General features: G+C 47.7%; 2 protein-coding genes across 2 annotated transcripts; both read right to left on the minus strand.

The window, feature by feature from the left end:
• Positions 1–7177: 7177 nt before the first annotated feature.
• On the minus strand, positions 7178–10664 carry LOC100828543 (cytochrome P450 714B1). Its single transcript, XM_003559738.4, has 4 exons — positions 9999–10664; positions 8620–8846; positions 7876–8526; positions 7178–7761 (listed from the first exon to the last, which is right to left on the minus strand). The coding sequence occupies exons 1-4, from the start codon at positions 10306–10308 to the stop codon at positions 7330–7332; spliced, it is 1620 nt and encodes a 539-aa protein (XP_003559786.1). The 5' UTR covers positions 10309–10664; the 3' UTR covers positions 7178–7329.
• A 2391-nt stretch (positions 10665–13055) lies between these two features.
• LOC100828841 (acid phosphatase 1) lies at positions 13056–14877 on the minus strand. Its single transcript, XM_003559739.4, has 3 exons — positions 14238–14877; positions 13872–14078; positions 13056–13437 (listed from the first exon to the last, which is right to left on the minus strand). Exons 1-3 carry the CDS (start codon positions 14645–14647, stop codon positions 13257–13259), a joined length of 798 nt encoding a protein of 265 aa, XP_003559787.1. The 5' UTR covers positions 14648–14877; the 3' UTR covers positions 13056–13256.
• Between the last annotated feature and the right edge of the window lie 668 nt (positions 14878–15545).

The following is a 15545-nucleotide window of genomic DNA, read 5'->3' on the forward strand; positions in this document are numbered from 1 at the left end:
CGCGGCTCCGCTCCGCCAAGTCTTCTTTAATCAATCTGTGGGTGTTGTGCTTATAAACTTGCTATGCTTTTGCAGAGTTTTGCGGTCACGTTGAGCATTGTGATGATAATTTCGTTGTTCGTGATGCGTCATTTGAAAAATCCCTGAGTGCAGGACCCCTATCGGGTGATGGCTGTAACAGCCCGAGAGCAACCCTTTTCCTTTTAAGCCCTTTTTGGACTGCTTTGTAATTTATTTATCTTCATCATGTTATCATGCTCATGTCATCATCAACATTTTGCAATGTCATTAGCATCATGTCACATGAAACTACTTTTGTTTGCATAAAAGCTGTCGTTCCATGTGCTTGCCTTTTTGTGTGTTCGTGAAAGCCTAAAACTATTTTGTACAAATCCTAATTTGAGTTTGACAAATTAATTCCGGATCTAGTCAAGCCAACACACTCTCTCTTCTTATTCTATTTTATAACTCAAAGTTTAATTAAAATTTGCGTGCGATTGTTTGTTGGGCCTAAAGCCAACCCATCTAGCCAAACCCTAGTTTCCTAGCCTATAAAGCTACCCTAATCCCTAGCTTTTTCTTCTCTCCCTCTTCTTTCCCCAAGCCGCTGCCACCACCCATCTTCCTCCCGGTCCCCTTTCTCCTCTGTCTCTTGCTCCCGATCTCCCTCATGAGCTCCTTCCTCTGCGCCATCTCTCCCTCGAGCTCCCTCTCCACCGGCGCGCCTCCCTCTCCCTGCGGCCCTCTCTCCCGTGGCTCCCTGCCGCTCACCCCGCGCCTCTCTCCCTCTGCGCCGGCGCCGCCTCCACCTCGCATGCCTGCGCGCGCGCCTTTCGCTCTCCTAGCCTGGCGGCCCCACGCCGCCGCCCATTGCCGTGCGCCGCCTATCGCCAATCCGCGCGACCACGCCCTCCGTCGCCCCCGTCCGCCGTTTCCCTGCTCCCCTCTGCTCCGACCACCTCCACGCGCGCCGTTCGCCGAGCTCGCCTCCACCTCGCAGCACCGCTCCACCTCCCCTTCCCCGAACGCCACCTCGCTCCCTTGCTCGCCCCGGTGCCGATTCTCTGCCTCCGCCGCGTGCTGCTCCTCGCTCCCCTTGTCTTGTCCTCCAGCCTGCAGGCCCAGCTCCTCCTCCTTGGCCCATGTCCAAGCCCAAGTCTAGCAGGCCCGTGCCTTTTCCTCCCTTTGGTCTTTTCTATTTTTCTGGAAATTGCTATTTCCTGACGTGTGGGCCCTGCTGGTCAGCGCCTCCGTGTGCTTCGCAAGTGCTTCGACGCACCGCTGCCCAAGTCCTTGCCTGCCGTACCGAGAGACCGAAGGACCTTTGAGCCGGTGCCATGAACGACTACGTCGACTACATCCTCTACATCGCGACGCCGCAACGAGTCCAAGGTATAATGTGCGACCGTCCCGTGAATCGACCGTTCTTCGGCGTAGACCTGGAGGTTGCGATCGATGACATTCATGTGTTGTATGAGATGCCCGTGATTGTACCGATAGTATCGATAGTTGTAGGTACCTTGTTGCCGTTGGCGTGTGCAACCCCGTTTGACTCGGTTGTTTGGTGTGTTGTTCTTGTTAAATCATGTGTTGCACCTATTCATGTCATTGTCATGCATGATGATACAACTATAATGTTGAGTGTAGTTAATTCATTAAACTCTATTCCTTGCATATGGAGTTGTATAGATGTTATGTGTAGTATTTTTCGGACTCCATTTAACTTGGTAAATTATATATCGGATTTACTTTCGGAATCCTTAATATGACATGCATCATCCATATGTCACGCATCATTCTTTGATTGCGCATATTAATTACCATGTGTATCTTGTATGCTTATACTTTCCTTTTATGTGATGTATTTGCTTCTTCCTCGCTAGTCTTCGATTCCTACGACGACGAATACACTTGTGTTCTTCTTCCAGGATTCTTGCTCAATTCCGGGCAATTGAGTACTCCAGGCAAGCAGCTCTTCCTTGACCATGTTGATTATACCTATTGCCTCTCCCTCAAATCTTGCATTATGTTACGATCTCAGTCTTGTCACGATGCCTCTAGGATTGCATAGCTTATTAGTCAGCTCTACTTATTGCCCTATGTCTTGTTACTTGTCCCAATACCATGTCACATGTTTGTTGTTGCCTTACATCTTGGTCATTAGATGTCATGCTTAGTTCCGAGTCTAGTGTCCTTATATCTGGGGTTCCACATTTGCTACATCCACATGCTACTTTATGTTTAATTGCAATTCTTAAAACTCTGATATGATATTTAAACTGTAACAAGGCAACGATGGGAGGCCGTGCTCTAACGCTTTGGTGATTTGTTCCATTTGCGCCGACCTAAGGACTGAGTTCTCATTTTCGCCGATCCAAGAAACTTCACGCTAACCGCTCGTGAGAGAATATATGGGTTCTCCCTCGACTTAGTACTTGATCCTCAGCTCTTCCAGGGGCCACATAGTTCGGGCGTTCCATTTGGCATATCGCATATACACTAGTGTTGTGTTGGAGACTTGTTGGTGACTTTGCATTCATATAGGATTGCGGCACTAGTCTGGAGTGGTCATCTTGCGGGCCCTGAACCACTACCAGCTGTCCTCGCAACTCTTGAGTCCGTACGACGCTTCGGCCGGGCTCTCATTTCGGATAGACTCAGTTGGGTGGTCCCCCTGAATTAGTTGTGGAACTTGGAAACATCGTGTCGCTCAATCCAGCCAGCGCACATTTGATTGTGAGCACGCTTGGTATTCGTGGGTTGGTCGAACGTGTACGGGTAAATTGGTGCACCCTACAGGGATAAATCTTTCGGAAAACCGGTCCGCGGTTATGGACGACTTGGTTGGTCATTACTTGATCATAGAGAACTTAACCAACTTAATCTCAAAAACCTTAGTAGTAATTAGACTTAATCATGGATATGCTTAAAACTGCTTAAGTGTGAGTGTCCTTTGGATTGCTTCCTCACAGGGTGTTGAGGGGGTGATATGAGGATTGTGTTGTTTGGTATTTAGTAAATAGGTTAATCACTTTCACCTGGTAGACACTTCTCATCCTCTCATTAGACGTTGTTATTAGAGTGTCTCTCCAGATATCTACTGCTGCATAACCCCACTTTACCCTCCTTTCAGACATGTTGCATAGTAGCATAGATCTCCCCGTAAGTCTTGCGAGTACTTTGTACTCAGTTGCTTTGCAACGTTGTTTTCTTCAGAGGTTCCAGCAGAGCAGGTGAGCCGCTAGCTTCTTCGTGGAGCACGATGTTGGATTCGATGTTTAGCCAAGAGATCCAGATTAGGGTTCTGAGACTCGTGACGGGTTTCCTTCCAGCTTCCAGCCTCTTCAGGCCATGCTGTATTCTTGTCTGTACTCGGGCATAATTCGACTTCCGCTGATGTAATGATGTAATGTTGGGACATGTGTCCTCTCTTTGTAATAATTGTTATTCTGCTCCTTGTATGAGCTTTGTAATTACTCTCTTCTGTAGAGTTTTGGTAATGATATTCATGTTGCAAAACCCTGCGATGAGCACATTAATGCATGTATGTATTGAAGTGTTTATCGTAGGTTAAGAACCTGAGGCTTGAATTATGCAAAGGTTAGCAATTTGGGGCTAAATTGTATAATTCCGGTCCCGGGGTCTTACAATGGCAATGGTGTGCATCTATCTTCTTTTGGTGGGATTTGGTTTCATGATCACGCAAGGAGATGTAGAGACCGGCGACATGTCAACGTCTCAAGGGCCCAAAAGTTTGAGCCAACTGAAGAATTGAACAAGTCTTTATTGAAGAGAACGGTTCGTTGGTTAACATGTGGTCCGAATGGAAAAGCGGGCCGTGTAAGTCAATACCAACGGCTCACGATTCGTGTTGGGTGCTGAATACTAAGGAGAACTGCCGCGTGACAAGCCAACCTACATCATTTTAATTAAATGAAAAAATATGGATACAACGAGTTCTGGCAGCATTTGCCCAAAGGAAACACGACAAAGAAAACCTTAGGCTCTCGAATCATGCCAATGGAGATAGCCATGCACAAAAAGACATGTCGATGACGTAGTTGAAAAGCATCGATTTGCCGAGCCCCCGCATGACATTGGTTCATCGATGTAAACGAGGGGTATAGCGTAGCCGAGGCCTGAACTCGCGGCTCCACTCCGCCAAGTCTTCTTTAATCAATCTATGGGCGTTGTGCTTATAAACTTGCTATGCTTTTGCAGATTTTTGCGGTCACGTTGAGCATTGTGATGATAATTTCGTTGTTCGTGATGCGTCATTTGAAAAATCCCCAAGTGCAGGACCCCTATCGGCGTGTATCTGTCTTCTTCCGGTGGGATTTGGTTTAATGATCACGCAAGGAGATGTAGAGACCCGCGACATGTTAAACTCAATGAGCCAAAAGTTCAGTGAACTGAGAGCTGAACAAAGGCTTCACTGGAGAGAATGGTTCGTCAGTTTAATATGCTGTCTGGATGGAAGGGGACCTTGTAGTCAAGATGAACGGCTCACAGTGCGTGTTGGGGGTGATGAATAAGGTTTTAGTACGGAGTATCATTTTTTCTAGCTCGTCGTATCAGTTTTTTTTATTGTCGTTTTATTGGGGCTGTTTAGTTCATGACAAAACCTGACCTACCAAAAAATTGGCAACCAATGTTATTTTGGTGTTTGTTTGGTTGGTAGCCAAAAAATTGGTTGTCGAAAGAATCTTGCCAACTTCTTCGCACCCTTCTTTACAAATCTTGCCAAATTTTTGGCCAACCATGGGTTGGCAAATCCCTAGCCAATTTTTTGGGTAGCCAATAGTTGGCAAAAATTGGCAATGCACAAATTGTCAAGAACCAAACAGACCCATTGTTTCTCATTGAAGTTAACCCATTGAATTTTACTCTCTCCAATCCTAAATTAGTATCGTTGTTTTAGTTCAAATTTGAAAAATGACAAGAATTTAGAATCAGAGGGAGCACCTTGTAAGGGCATTTTCAATGTATCGTATCTCAGACTGTATCATACTCCTAAAATACGATACATTTGAAGTATGCATTAAATATTTTAGGAGAATGAATACATGTTTAGATACAACTCCTAAGATATAGTCGTATGTTAGGAGTATGCATTAAATACGAGCATGTTTAGATACAACTCCTTCAATGGTTATATCTTGGTGTTGTATCTACACAAACTCTCATTTTTTAGTTATGTCAGAGAAAAATTATGATTTTTTATCGGGTATAGAGCATATGTATCGGAAAGTGAATAAGAATTCCAACTTCATATCTCATTCTATGCATTCGTTTACATTACAAGTAGTTATTTCATAACACATCAATTTAACCTGGTTTGCTTGTTTTTATCATCAACAACCAAAGAAGATTGTTCCTGGACACCGTGTCTTCCACTCTTCCTCGAGTCATAAGGGAACTGAGCAACCAAAGGCGTGGAAGAAACATGTAGACTGCTGGATGAAAATTAACTCCGATGGATCCTTTTTGAAGGCGAATGGGAATGGTGGCTGGGGCGCTGTGATTCGAGACAGGAATGGTTGTGTCTTGGCCTGTGGGATTGGTAACCTGCCAAATTTGCTGAATCCTTTCATGGCGGAGGCTGCTGCAGCTATGGGGGGCATTAGAAAGGCCATTACGAAAGGACTTCAGAAGGTGATACTGGAGACCGACTCCTCTTCGTTGAAGGAAGCGTTGTTGTTCCGTACTATAAATTTATCTGCCGCATCTCTGATTATTGAAGAAAACAAACAACTGCTTCGTACTCACTTTAGTTATATTTTTATTTGTTCCTGTAGCAGAACCTGTAATAGTGTTGCCCATAAACTGGCCAATTTTGTCAGGTCTTTTAGTCCGAGAACCTCTCTGCTTGTAGAGGGTGCCCATGTTGATGTATTTTCTTTGGTGGCGAGCGACATTGCTTCCTCTACTAGTTAGTGCAAGTTTGCATTCCCAAAACAAAAAAAAGTTTTGAGGCTTCATGCGGTCTTGTTTTATTTTTTTTATTCAAAGGGAAAAAAATGCCCAAACCGTTTCGATTGAGTGTTGCGTACTCCACTCGATTTCGTGTTAATGCTGCTGCTCCTGCATTCAACAGTTTTGGATTGTCATTGAGTGACAATCATACAAACCCAGCCCCTATAAATATCTTTAGTCTAGAATAATCCACACAAATATTTTGTTCTAGATTATTATTTTTCCTAGCTTACCATGGATAAATGTTCTGGTGTTTTTTTAATGGTAAATGTCTTTCTCTTGAAGCATACTTTCAAGCCTTTTAGAATATTCCAATTCAATAATCCATGACAAAATACCTGTCATTCTCTCCAGAAGGCTTGTTGCAAATATCTTCTTTTATAGTTCTCCAAAATATTTTATAACATGCTCAAGTATGCATTGCTATTTTTGAAAAAAAACTATAGTACTAATTTTTTTTCTACTCGCTGCTGTGCTCGATCTACTTAGTTTTTCTTCGCAAGACTCTATTAATAGAATTAGTGAAACCACGGAAATTAACGCCAACGTTGGCTATACCTTACTTCTTTGTGCTAACTGCTTACCACTACCTACGTTTCTAAAAAACATGCAGCTATTTCAAATAAGTAGTGATAAATTGGAGTTTGGTTTTCCCCTTAAATTTTCAATGCAGTTAATTTTATCATTTATTCAATCCTCCTCTAATCTCTCATCTTATTCACCTTACATTAATTACCTGATATAATGACAACACTAAAATTGTCCGCCTATAAAAGATAAACATGTAATGATTAATTAGATTTCGGGAGTACATATATACATATAGTTTGAGAAAACTTATTCTACATGATAAACATGTCATCTGGTGTCGATGATTCAGCAATAGGAATCGTCACCGATGAGTTTGTCACAGCTATCGTGGACTTCGATTTAGAATAGGCTCATTTTCAGATAACACATCATCTGGACAGTGGAGTAGTATATTGCTATCAATTTGCTCATGTAGAGCCTCCAGTATTCTGTAATAACCGTATGACGGTATGAATCTTCGTAGAGTACGTGCCAGGTTTTCGCCCAGCAGCTGACATATGGTCAACATTGGTTTCCTAGGGAGATATTCAGATATGTGATGTCATTTCGCACTAGCACCATGCTATATCGTTTCAGATGTGCGTCGATGCATGCGTCCAGGGCCATGATCTGCAAAGAGGAGAAATGCATGCATCGCGGAGAAGAAACACAAAAATGTCCCTAGTAACTCAACCTCAGGTTACATCTCACACAATCGCATATTCGCATTGTCGATCCAATTAATCAAGCTCGATCCGGTCATCACAACCTAGCTAGGCCACTCTACGCACGCACGCGCGTGAGCAGGAGCCTGACGCCGTGCTCCGGCTCTACAACGAGCCTGAGCACCGGAGAGTGCACGTAAGCCGGTGACAGCCTCACCTCGAACCTGGCCAGCACGAGCGCCAGCAGGACTTTGAGCTCGGCCATGGCGAACCCTTGGCCGAGGCAGGACCGTGCGCCGGCCCCGAACGGCAGGTACATGTGCGGGGCGGTTGAGCCGGAGCCCGCCGCGAACCGGGCCGGGTCGAACTCCAGCGCGCGGCTCCCCCAAAGGGTCTCGTCCAGGTGCACCGTGGACACTGGCACGTACACGTTCACTCCCCCCGGCACCCGTACCCCGCCCAGGGTCACCCCGTCCCGCGGCAGCGCCTGCCGCGACACCACCGACCCTGCCGGGTATAGCCTTAAAGTCTCCTGGATCACCATCGTCAGCTACATCAAAGAGACACGATGAGACCTCGGTCAAAACCCAAAACCCCAATGTAATGCATATTGCATATTTGCATGCATGTAGTATATAAGATCACTATGAGTTAATTAGATTACCTGCTTCATCTTCTGGAGGGAGGAGGAGTCTGGGAGAGTAGCCGTGCCGTCGTCGGGGAGCTCGCAAAGCACCTCGCCGCGCACCCGGCGCTGCCAGTCCGGGTGCAGGGCGAGGAGCATGAGGCACCAGGCCGCCGTGATGGCCGTGCTCTCGTACCCAGCGAAATAGATGTTCTTACAGTTATCGACAACAAAATCCTCCGCCGCAGCCTTGCTCAGCCCACCGCCGCCTTCTCCATCTCCTTCTCCGGCCTCGGCGGCAGCAGCCGCGCTACGGAGCATGGCATTCAGAAGGTTGTTCTCCTCCTTCTCGGTTGCATTAACGGTGTCGAGGATCAGCTTGCCCACGCTGCGGTTGAGCCGCCACGCGTCCCGGTTGTTGTGGAGGAGGCCTCCGGTGAGCATCTCAGCGAGAAGGTTGGGCTTGGAGACCGTCTTCTGGAGCTCACGGATGGCCGCGAAGATCTCCTTGCCCTTGTCGTAGCTGCTCCCGAAGCACGCCCTGGAGATCACGTCCGCCGAGTAGGCCCTGATGTCGTCGTCCACCTTCAGCTCCACCTCGCAGCCGCCATTCGCCGCTGCCGCCGTCACCCTCTCCTCCCACGCCATCACCAGCGCCCTCGCCGAGCCCACCATCAGCTCCACCATACCCTGATTGATTAAATGCAAACATTAAGATTGATCTGGAGTACTATATAGGAATGTAGGGATGGATGTGTGAGTGAAGTTGTAATATGTGTGTACCTTGACTTTGTCGGGGAAGAAATGGGGGGCGATGAGCTTGCGCTGGCGGGACCAGGAGGCGCCGTTGGACTTGAGGATGCCGTCGCCGAAGAGGGGCCGGTGTGTGGCCTTGTTGTAGGTGCTCTTGCCCAGCTCCAGGGACACGCACAGGCACACGTCCCGGACCATGGCCGCATCGCTCACGTGCAGGAACACCATGTTGCCCACCGAGTACGTGAACACCGGGCCTGTTATCCATCCATGCAAATTAACCACAGCCCATCAAAACAAGGCCCAAAACTCAAAACTCCGGCCTGCATGCAATGCAATGCATGCATGCAACTCACGCGTCAGGACAAGCCAGAACAGCAGAAGCTGCCGCAATTCCCTATGCCTCGCTTTTACGCGGGCCCACACGTCGGTGAGAGCGAGAGCGCTCCCTTGTCGCTATGCGGCTGCATTGGTGAGTTCAGCCGCCAAGCTAGCTAGCAGCCACCGGCAGGATGGTTGCTGATGAATGATTGATCGAGTATAAACTCCGGTCAGTAACCTTTTTTGCCTTTGGAGTATGTAAATTAAGATAAGAAGCATCAATCGCTTTGGATACGCAATGATTATCTCTTATCTTTTGGGAGATCGAGCAAATAAGCATGACTGTGAAATATACTATACACGAGGCATATCAATCATTTTGATATGTACAGACATGATTTCTGTACACAGACATAAGGCGTGTGTCCCCGCAAAAAAGAAAAAAAAACATGAGGCGTGTGCATGCATAATTTGAATACGCCTGGCTAGAAGATCGCATACGGTCAGCAATCCCCTGGCACAATTATTTGTTTCCTCTTTTAGACCGTCCTTTTTGCTATTTGTGTGCAGGCAGATCGTACCTACGGCTCCTTACACAATAATTTCCGTCCCGATTCGTCTCAATTATTATTTGCCTTTATCCCGAACCTACCTAGCTATAGTAGAAAATCAAAAAGGCATCCCCGAATATATACGTATCGATATGATCGATCGGTTTGCATCAATCAAAATGATGATGATCGATCGATAAGAAATAGCGACTAAAATTCCCTCGCCTTTCAACTTAACTTATAACAATGTAATAAAGCACGTAGTACTGTTTGCTCGTTTGTCTTGTGGCGAGAACAAATAATCAACGGGCCAGATATGAAATCGTGCATGGATATCTATACAGTACAGAAATCTCTACCGACATGAGCCGCACAGATGGACCGAATTAAACGCGCAATAATTAACCAGCTGATAAATCCCACGTACTACCAAATTCCTAATCGTACCATGTGCATGTGAGCAAAAGGCCTATCGATCAATTAATCGACAGAGAGATTTAGAGAGATCAAGAGATATGGATGTTTGAATGCACGCACCGTACTGCTTCCTCCAAGTCTCGTAGAAGGGGAACACGGCGGGGCGGTAGTCGTGCACGATACTACCGCCGCCGCCGCCGACGCCGATCGACGACGACGACGTCCGTTTGGCCTCGGCGGACGCCTTCCTCATGTCGGCGAGGTTGCCGTAAGGGAAGGACGGCGGCGGCCCGGCGATCCCCTGCGCTCGCAGCTGGCGGCGGAGCCTCTCGGGCACCAGCCACAGGACCCTGTACAAATACACCGCCAGCGTGGACGCCAGCACGGCGCACACGGCCGCCGCCGCCTTGAGCACCGCCACGCTCACCATGGCCGCCGGCCGATCTCGCTCTAGCTGATCTATATCTCTGGTTTTGTATGCAGAGTAGAGTAAAGTGATGTATGCGCGAAGGAATGGAGAATGGAAGGGGAATTGTACGTTGGGACTTGGGAAGAAAAGATATGTATGTATACGCGGGCTGGAGTAGGAGTAGCGTAGGCCGGTGAGGTAGGCAGGTGGTGATGCAACGGCAGCTGTAGCTAGAGTCCAAACCCAAAGCTTTGGACGGGTGCGAGAGATCGATCGGTGCGAGCTAGCTAGCGCCCGGATTAAGTAAGTAGAGTACTCCACACACACATAGCGAACGCACACGCCAGCCGATAAATCGTGGCCGTCACATTGTTCCCGCATGAAAGGAGAATAGGAGATAAGCATCATGGATCCCCGGATCGAAACCTTATTTACTCCTTGCTTCATATTGCTTTCTTTAAATTTGGCATGCAGTTAATTCTCTGGCCCTGGCCGGATAAGCATGCATGGATGCGCGATCAAGCAAGTAATTACATCATGCCTCGAATAAGCGCGCGGTAGTACATGAGATTAAGAATTTAGGATAATCAGGGGACGAAGTACATGGGGTTGGGGACTTTGAAGACGCGGTCGCCGGTGGAGGGGCCCTGGAGGTCGCTCCACTGGTCGCCCACGTTGCCCCGGATCCGGTACCCTTCTTCTTCCTCCAGCCGCCGCCTCATCGCCGACTTGAACTCCACCGACCTCTCGCCCCGGTGACCCACGCCCCTGCACACACAAATATTATAATTAAGCTCTCCGTCAGATTCATATTATGTGGATAAAAATTTGCATTCGAGCTACTGTGACAGAACAGAGACTACAAACACGTATACGTTCGTACGTACGATTAGTCGATTACACTGCTGCTGACCGATCGCTTATCTGTTAACTGGCTGAAATGCCGGTGCGTTGCAACGGAACAACAAAATAAATGATACATTAAAAAACATGCATCAAAAACTCTCTTTACTCTTCTTTAACGATCACCAAATATTCCTTTAAAAAAGATTTCTTCCGAAAATTGTGTCTCTGTACTCTAGTCTCTCAAAATAGAACAACAAACTTCCTTCTGAAAATTATGTAACATTACCCGGTCAAAAAAGTTTTGAGACGGAATCACTTAATTTTTTTAGTTTTCTCCACTATCTCACTTCAACCGTTAAAACAAAAAGTTAGAAGAGGCAACAAATTTATATTTTGGCAGCAGGATGTTCGTTTATGAGTAAAGACATTTGATTATTTTGGTGAGTATGCCTATTCTGATTTTTCCTGGGTACTTAATTTTTTTAGTTCTCTCCACTATCTCACTTCAGCCGTTAAAACAAAGAGTTAGAAAGGACAACAAATTTATGTTTTAGCAGCTGAATTATGAGTATAGACATTTGATTATTGAGTATGCATATTCTGATTTTCCTGGTTTTCTGAAGGAACTTATCAATATTAGATTAAATCAAGCCTAATTAATAAACTGGCAGTGCGCGTGTAATTTTTTTTTTCCAATTATTTGATCGACTTGTTCTGCGGATCTGGCTTGTGGTCAATTCAGACGACTTGACGTCGTTGGTCTCTCGACTATCTGTCTGCTCGTAGTCCTGTCTCTGCATGGCGGCTATAGTCCGTCTTATATGGCCGGCAAGTATTAAATGTGGCAACTTGCCCGCGGATATCCGATTTGGGTCGGATTTGGGTCGACGTTAACGCCCATGGGTATACCCGATGCTCGCCCGATTAGTCATGGATAGAGTATTGGTATATGTTTATACCCATGGATACCCGATGGGTCGCTCAGTTAATATTTTAATTAAATAAATATTATTTTTATTATATAATATGTGGACTCTTTGATATTTTTTTAACGAAATGGGGACTCTTTGATGCAATAAGGATTAACGAATGAACCCTGCTGTAAAAAATAAATAAAAACCAAGTGCAAATTGGGCCAGTAGCCCTGACTCGATGACTCATCAACTTGGCATGTTTGGCCATCTCTCTCGTTCAGTCAGGCTCACAGAAGAAAAGCGTCGAGGCGCTTTCTCCCATCTCCCATTCTACACTCGGCCATCATCTCTCGTTCTCTCTACTATGTCCTAGGCGCCGCCACCATTCTCTCTCGCAGTGTGTCTCATCAGTTTCTTCTAACAATTCGCCATCCCCTCGTGTAATTTAGCCCTAAGAGAAGACGGCCGTGGCTGAGAAGCGGAAGAGGGGACCAGCCGTGGCCGCGCCTGGGACACAGATGGGACGGCCGTGGCTTCGATCCCTTGTCGTCAGATTCGGAGTTGCTGCCCGTCTATCGTAACGATCCCGCTGGCGATGGATTTCCTCGCAGAGTTCCAGTCTAATTCGGTGGAGGTAATGGGCCATCCGGCTTAGTAGGCCTAATATACATGCAATCTTGGTGGACCCACAATTTTTTTAGAAAGTTTGACAGACAACGGTGAAGAAAACGGTTCGTATTTTTTAGATAGGTATGGATTTGGTGCGGACGAATTTTTGTGTCGAGTGAGCGTGATGCGTCCTGGGAGGCTAGGAATGTCTAGTACGCAATGCAGTACGATCGGGGTCCACGTTGATAAACGTGACACTACGTACGCCACGATCGGTCGAGAAATCAAAACGTGTCGAAATACCTTGTTGTTGTTTTTTCAGGGTTTTGGGCCTTGTTTTTTTAGAATAGTTTTGGGCCTTGGTTGGAGCGCTGTGCTTATTTAGAATAAGCGGATCGAAACCTTGTTTACTCCTTGCTTCATATTGCTTTCTTTAAATTTGGCATGCAGTTAATTCTCTGGCCCTGTCCGGATAAGCACGCATGCATGGATGCGCGATCAAGCAGTAATTACATCATGCCTCGAATAAGCGATGCAGTAGATGATTAGGAGTTTAATTAGGAATTAGGATGATGGATGGATATGGATATCACTGGATCATCAGGGGACGAAGTACATGGGGTTGGGCACTTTGAAGACGCGGTCGCCGGTGGAATGGCCCTGGAGATCGCTCCACTGGTCGCCCACGTTGCCCCGGATCCTGTACCCTTCTTCTTCCTCCAGCCGCCGCCTCATCGCCGACTTGAACTCCACCGAGCTCTCGCCCCGGTGACCCACGCCCCTGCACACACAAATATTATAAGCTCTGTGGATAAAAAATTGCATTCGAGCTGCTGTGATAGAACAGAGACTACAAACACGTATACGTTCGTACGTACGATTGCACTGTGCTGCTATCTGCTGACCGATCGTTTATCCGTTAATTTGGTGCTGACGAATTTTCGTGTCGACTGAGCGTGATGCGTCCTAGGAATGTCTAGTACGTAATGCAGTACGATCGGGGTCCACGCCGATACGTGACAATACGAACACCACGGTCGGTCCAGAAATCAAAACGTGTTGAAATACCTTGTTGGTTTTTTTTTCAGGGATTTCCTAGGAGTGGTTGGTTGGAGCGCTGTTGATTTCATTTTTTCCAGGCCTGCTACTATAGCTACTCTTTTGTGCTGGGCTTGGGCTTGGTCCATCAGGCAGGTTCTTTGTTCGGTGATTTACCTGAGGATGAGGCGGTCGTAGCCCGCGAAGCCGGCGGCGGCAAGGTTGCTGGCCGTGGGCGCGGCCAGGGTCTCCTCGGCTCTTCCGGACAGCAAGAACACTTTAAACCCCCTTCCTTTCAGCGTCCAGAACAGCTTTACCATGGCCGGTATCCCAGGGCAGATCCCCTTGCTCGCCCACGCCCTGAACGCCGCCGGATCATACGCCCTGCACGCACTCATGCAAACAAGCAAAGCTCCACCAATCATATCCACATGCATCCAACGGTTATCCATGCATTAGGACGTGCATGCCTCCCATATTACGTTTCGAGTTGTACTAAATCAACGACATTTAATATGGAACGGAGCTAGCATATGTATGTACCCGAAGTGGTTGGCCTGGTAGTAGGGCAGATTGGAGAGGCAGGTGTCGTCGACGTCGAGGACCCACGCGTCGAGCCCGTTGTCAGCGGCGGTGTCGGTGCCGGCATAGGCGAGCATCTGGTCCACGGCGCTGGCAACGTCACGGGCGTACTGGCCCCAGACGGGGGACATGTAGTTGTAGACGTAGGGGATGCAGGGCGCCGGCACTGTGCGCCAGTTCTTGGCGTTGTTGGCCTCCACCATCACCCGCCAGCTTAAGCACCCCTCGTCTCCTCTCGCCGGCGCCGGCGGCCAGAACGTCCACGGCGCCGACGCCGCGGAGAGCGGCGCCGAGATCAGGAAGACCGTGCTCACGAAGACAAGCAGCGACAAACGCCGCTGATCGAGAGCGGCGGCCACCGCAAGCACCATTGCTGCCGGAGCTAGTTAAGTGAGTTAATTGTATAGCTAGTTAGTAAGTGAGTCGCGCTGGTTTTTCCCGGGAGCGTACGTGCGTTGGATTTTATCATGGGCGCACAGGCGCACTAACTTGGCTCGATCGCGCTGCCGGCCGGATCAATCCCTGCTATGCGCCTTTTGGTGGAACAATTATCGCGTGGAAAAGCAGATGAGCGGTGGCCGGGGTGGCCCTGTTTGTTTCGATTTATGTTCAACTTTTGATGTTTATATCAATCTTAAAAACACTTCTCCCATTTACATATGAAGTTGACGTAGAAGCACCAACGCTTTTGGACCGTATATTTTAGGTGCAGTGAATCCGGCCACCTCGATCAGGTCCTCACGTGCGATGCCATGCGATACGTCGGTGCGGCGTTCGCACGCACCGCCGGCGCTCCGGCAGCGCAACACGTGGACCCAATTAATTGAGACTCGATCGATCGATCCTTTGTTGCCACGCTTTTGGTGCTACCGGGGAACAAGAAATATGTTGAGCTAGCTAGCCAAAGAGTCGGATTGATTAACTCTATGCTCTCCTGCTATACTGCTGCCCTTTTTGGGTCCATGCATCGCATGCATGCATATAAATTGTGTGTCCACGTAGGCATGCAGGACAGGAGGACAATGCACATGCTCGTGTGTCCGATCCTGACGGCGCCGGCGGGCACAGGGGAATATCGATTGTCTGCACGCGGCCGCGCCACGTATGCACGGGTGCACAAGTCAAAACAAACTACCGGATCGAGTATATATTCGATCGTTGCTTATTGGACGAAGTACGTTTTCAGCACTCGAATCAACAAAAGCGAGATCGGTCGACCCGTCCATGAATAGTTTGAGCTACCGAGCTACACTAGACATGAACAGCGGA

Source organism: Brachypodium distachyon, chromosome 1 (genome assembly GCF_000005505.3).
Source record: "Brachypodium distachyon strain Bd21 chromosome 1, Brachypodium_distachyon_v3.0, whole genome shotgun sequence".
Lineage (NCBI taxonomy): Eukaryota > Viridiplantae > Streptophyta > Magnoliopsida > Poales > Poaceae > Brachypodium > Brachypodium distachyon.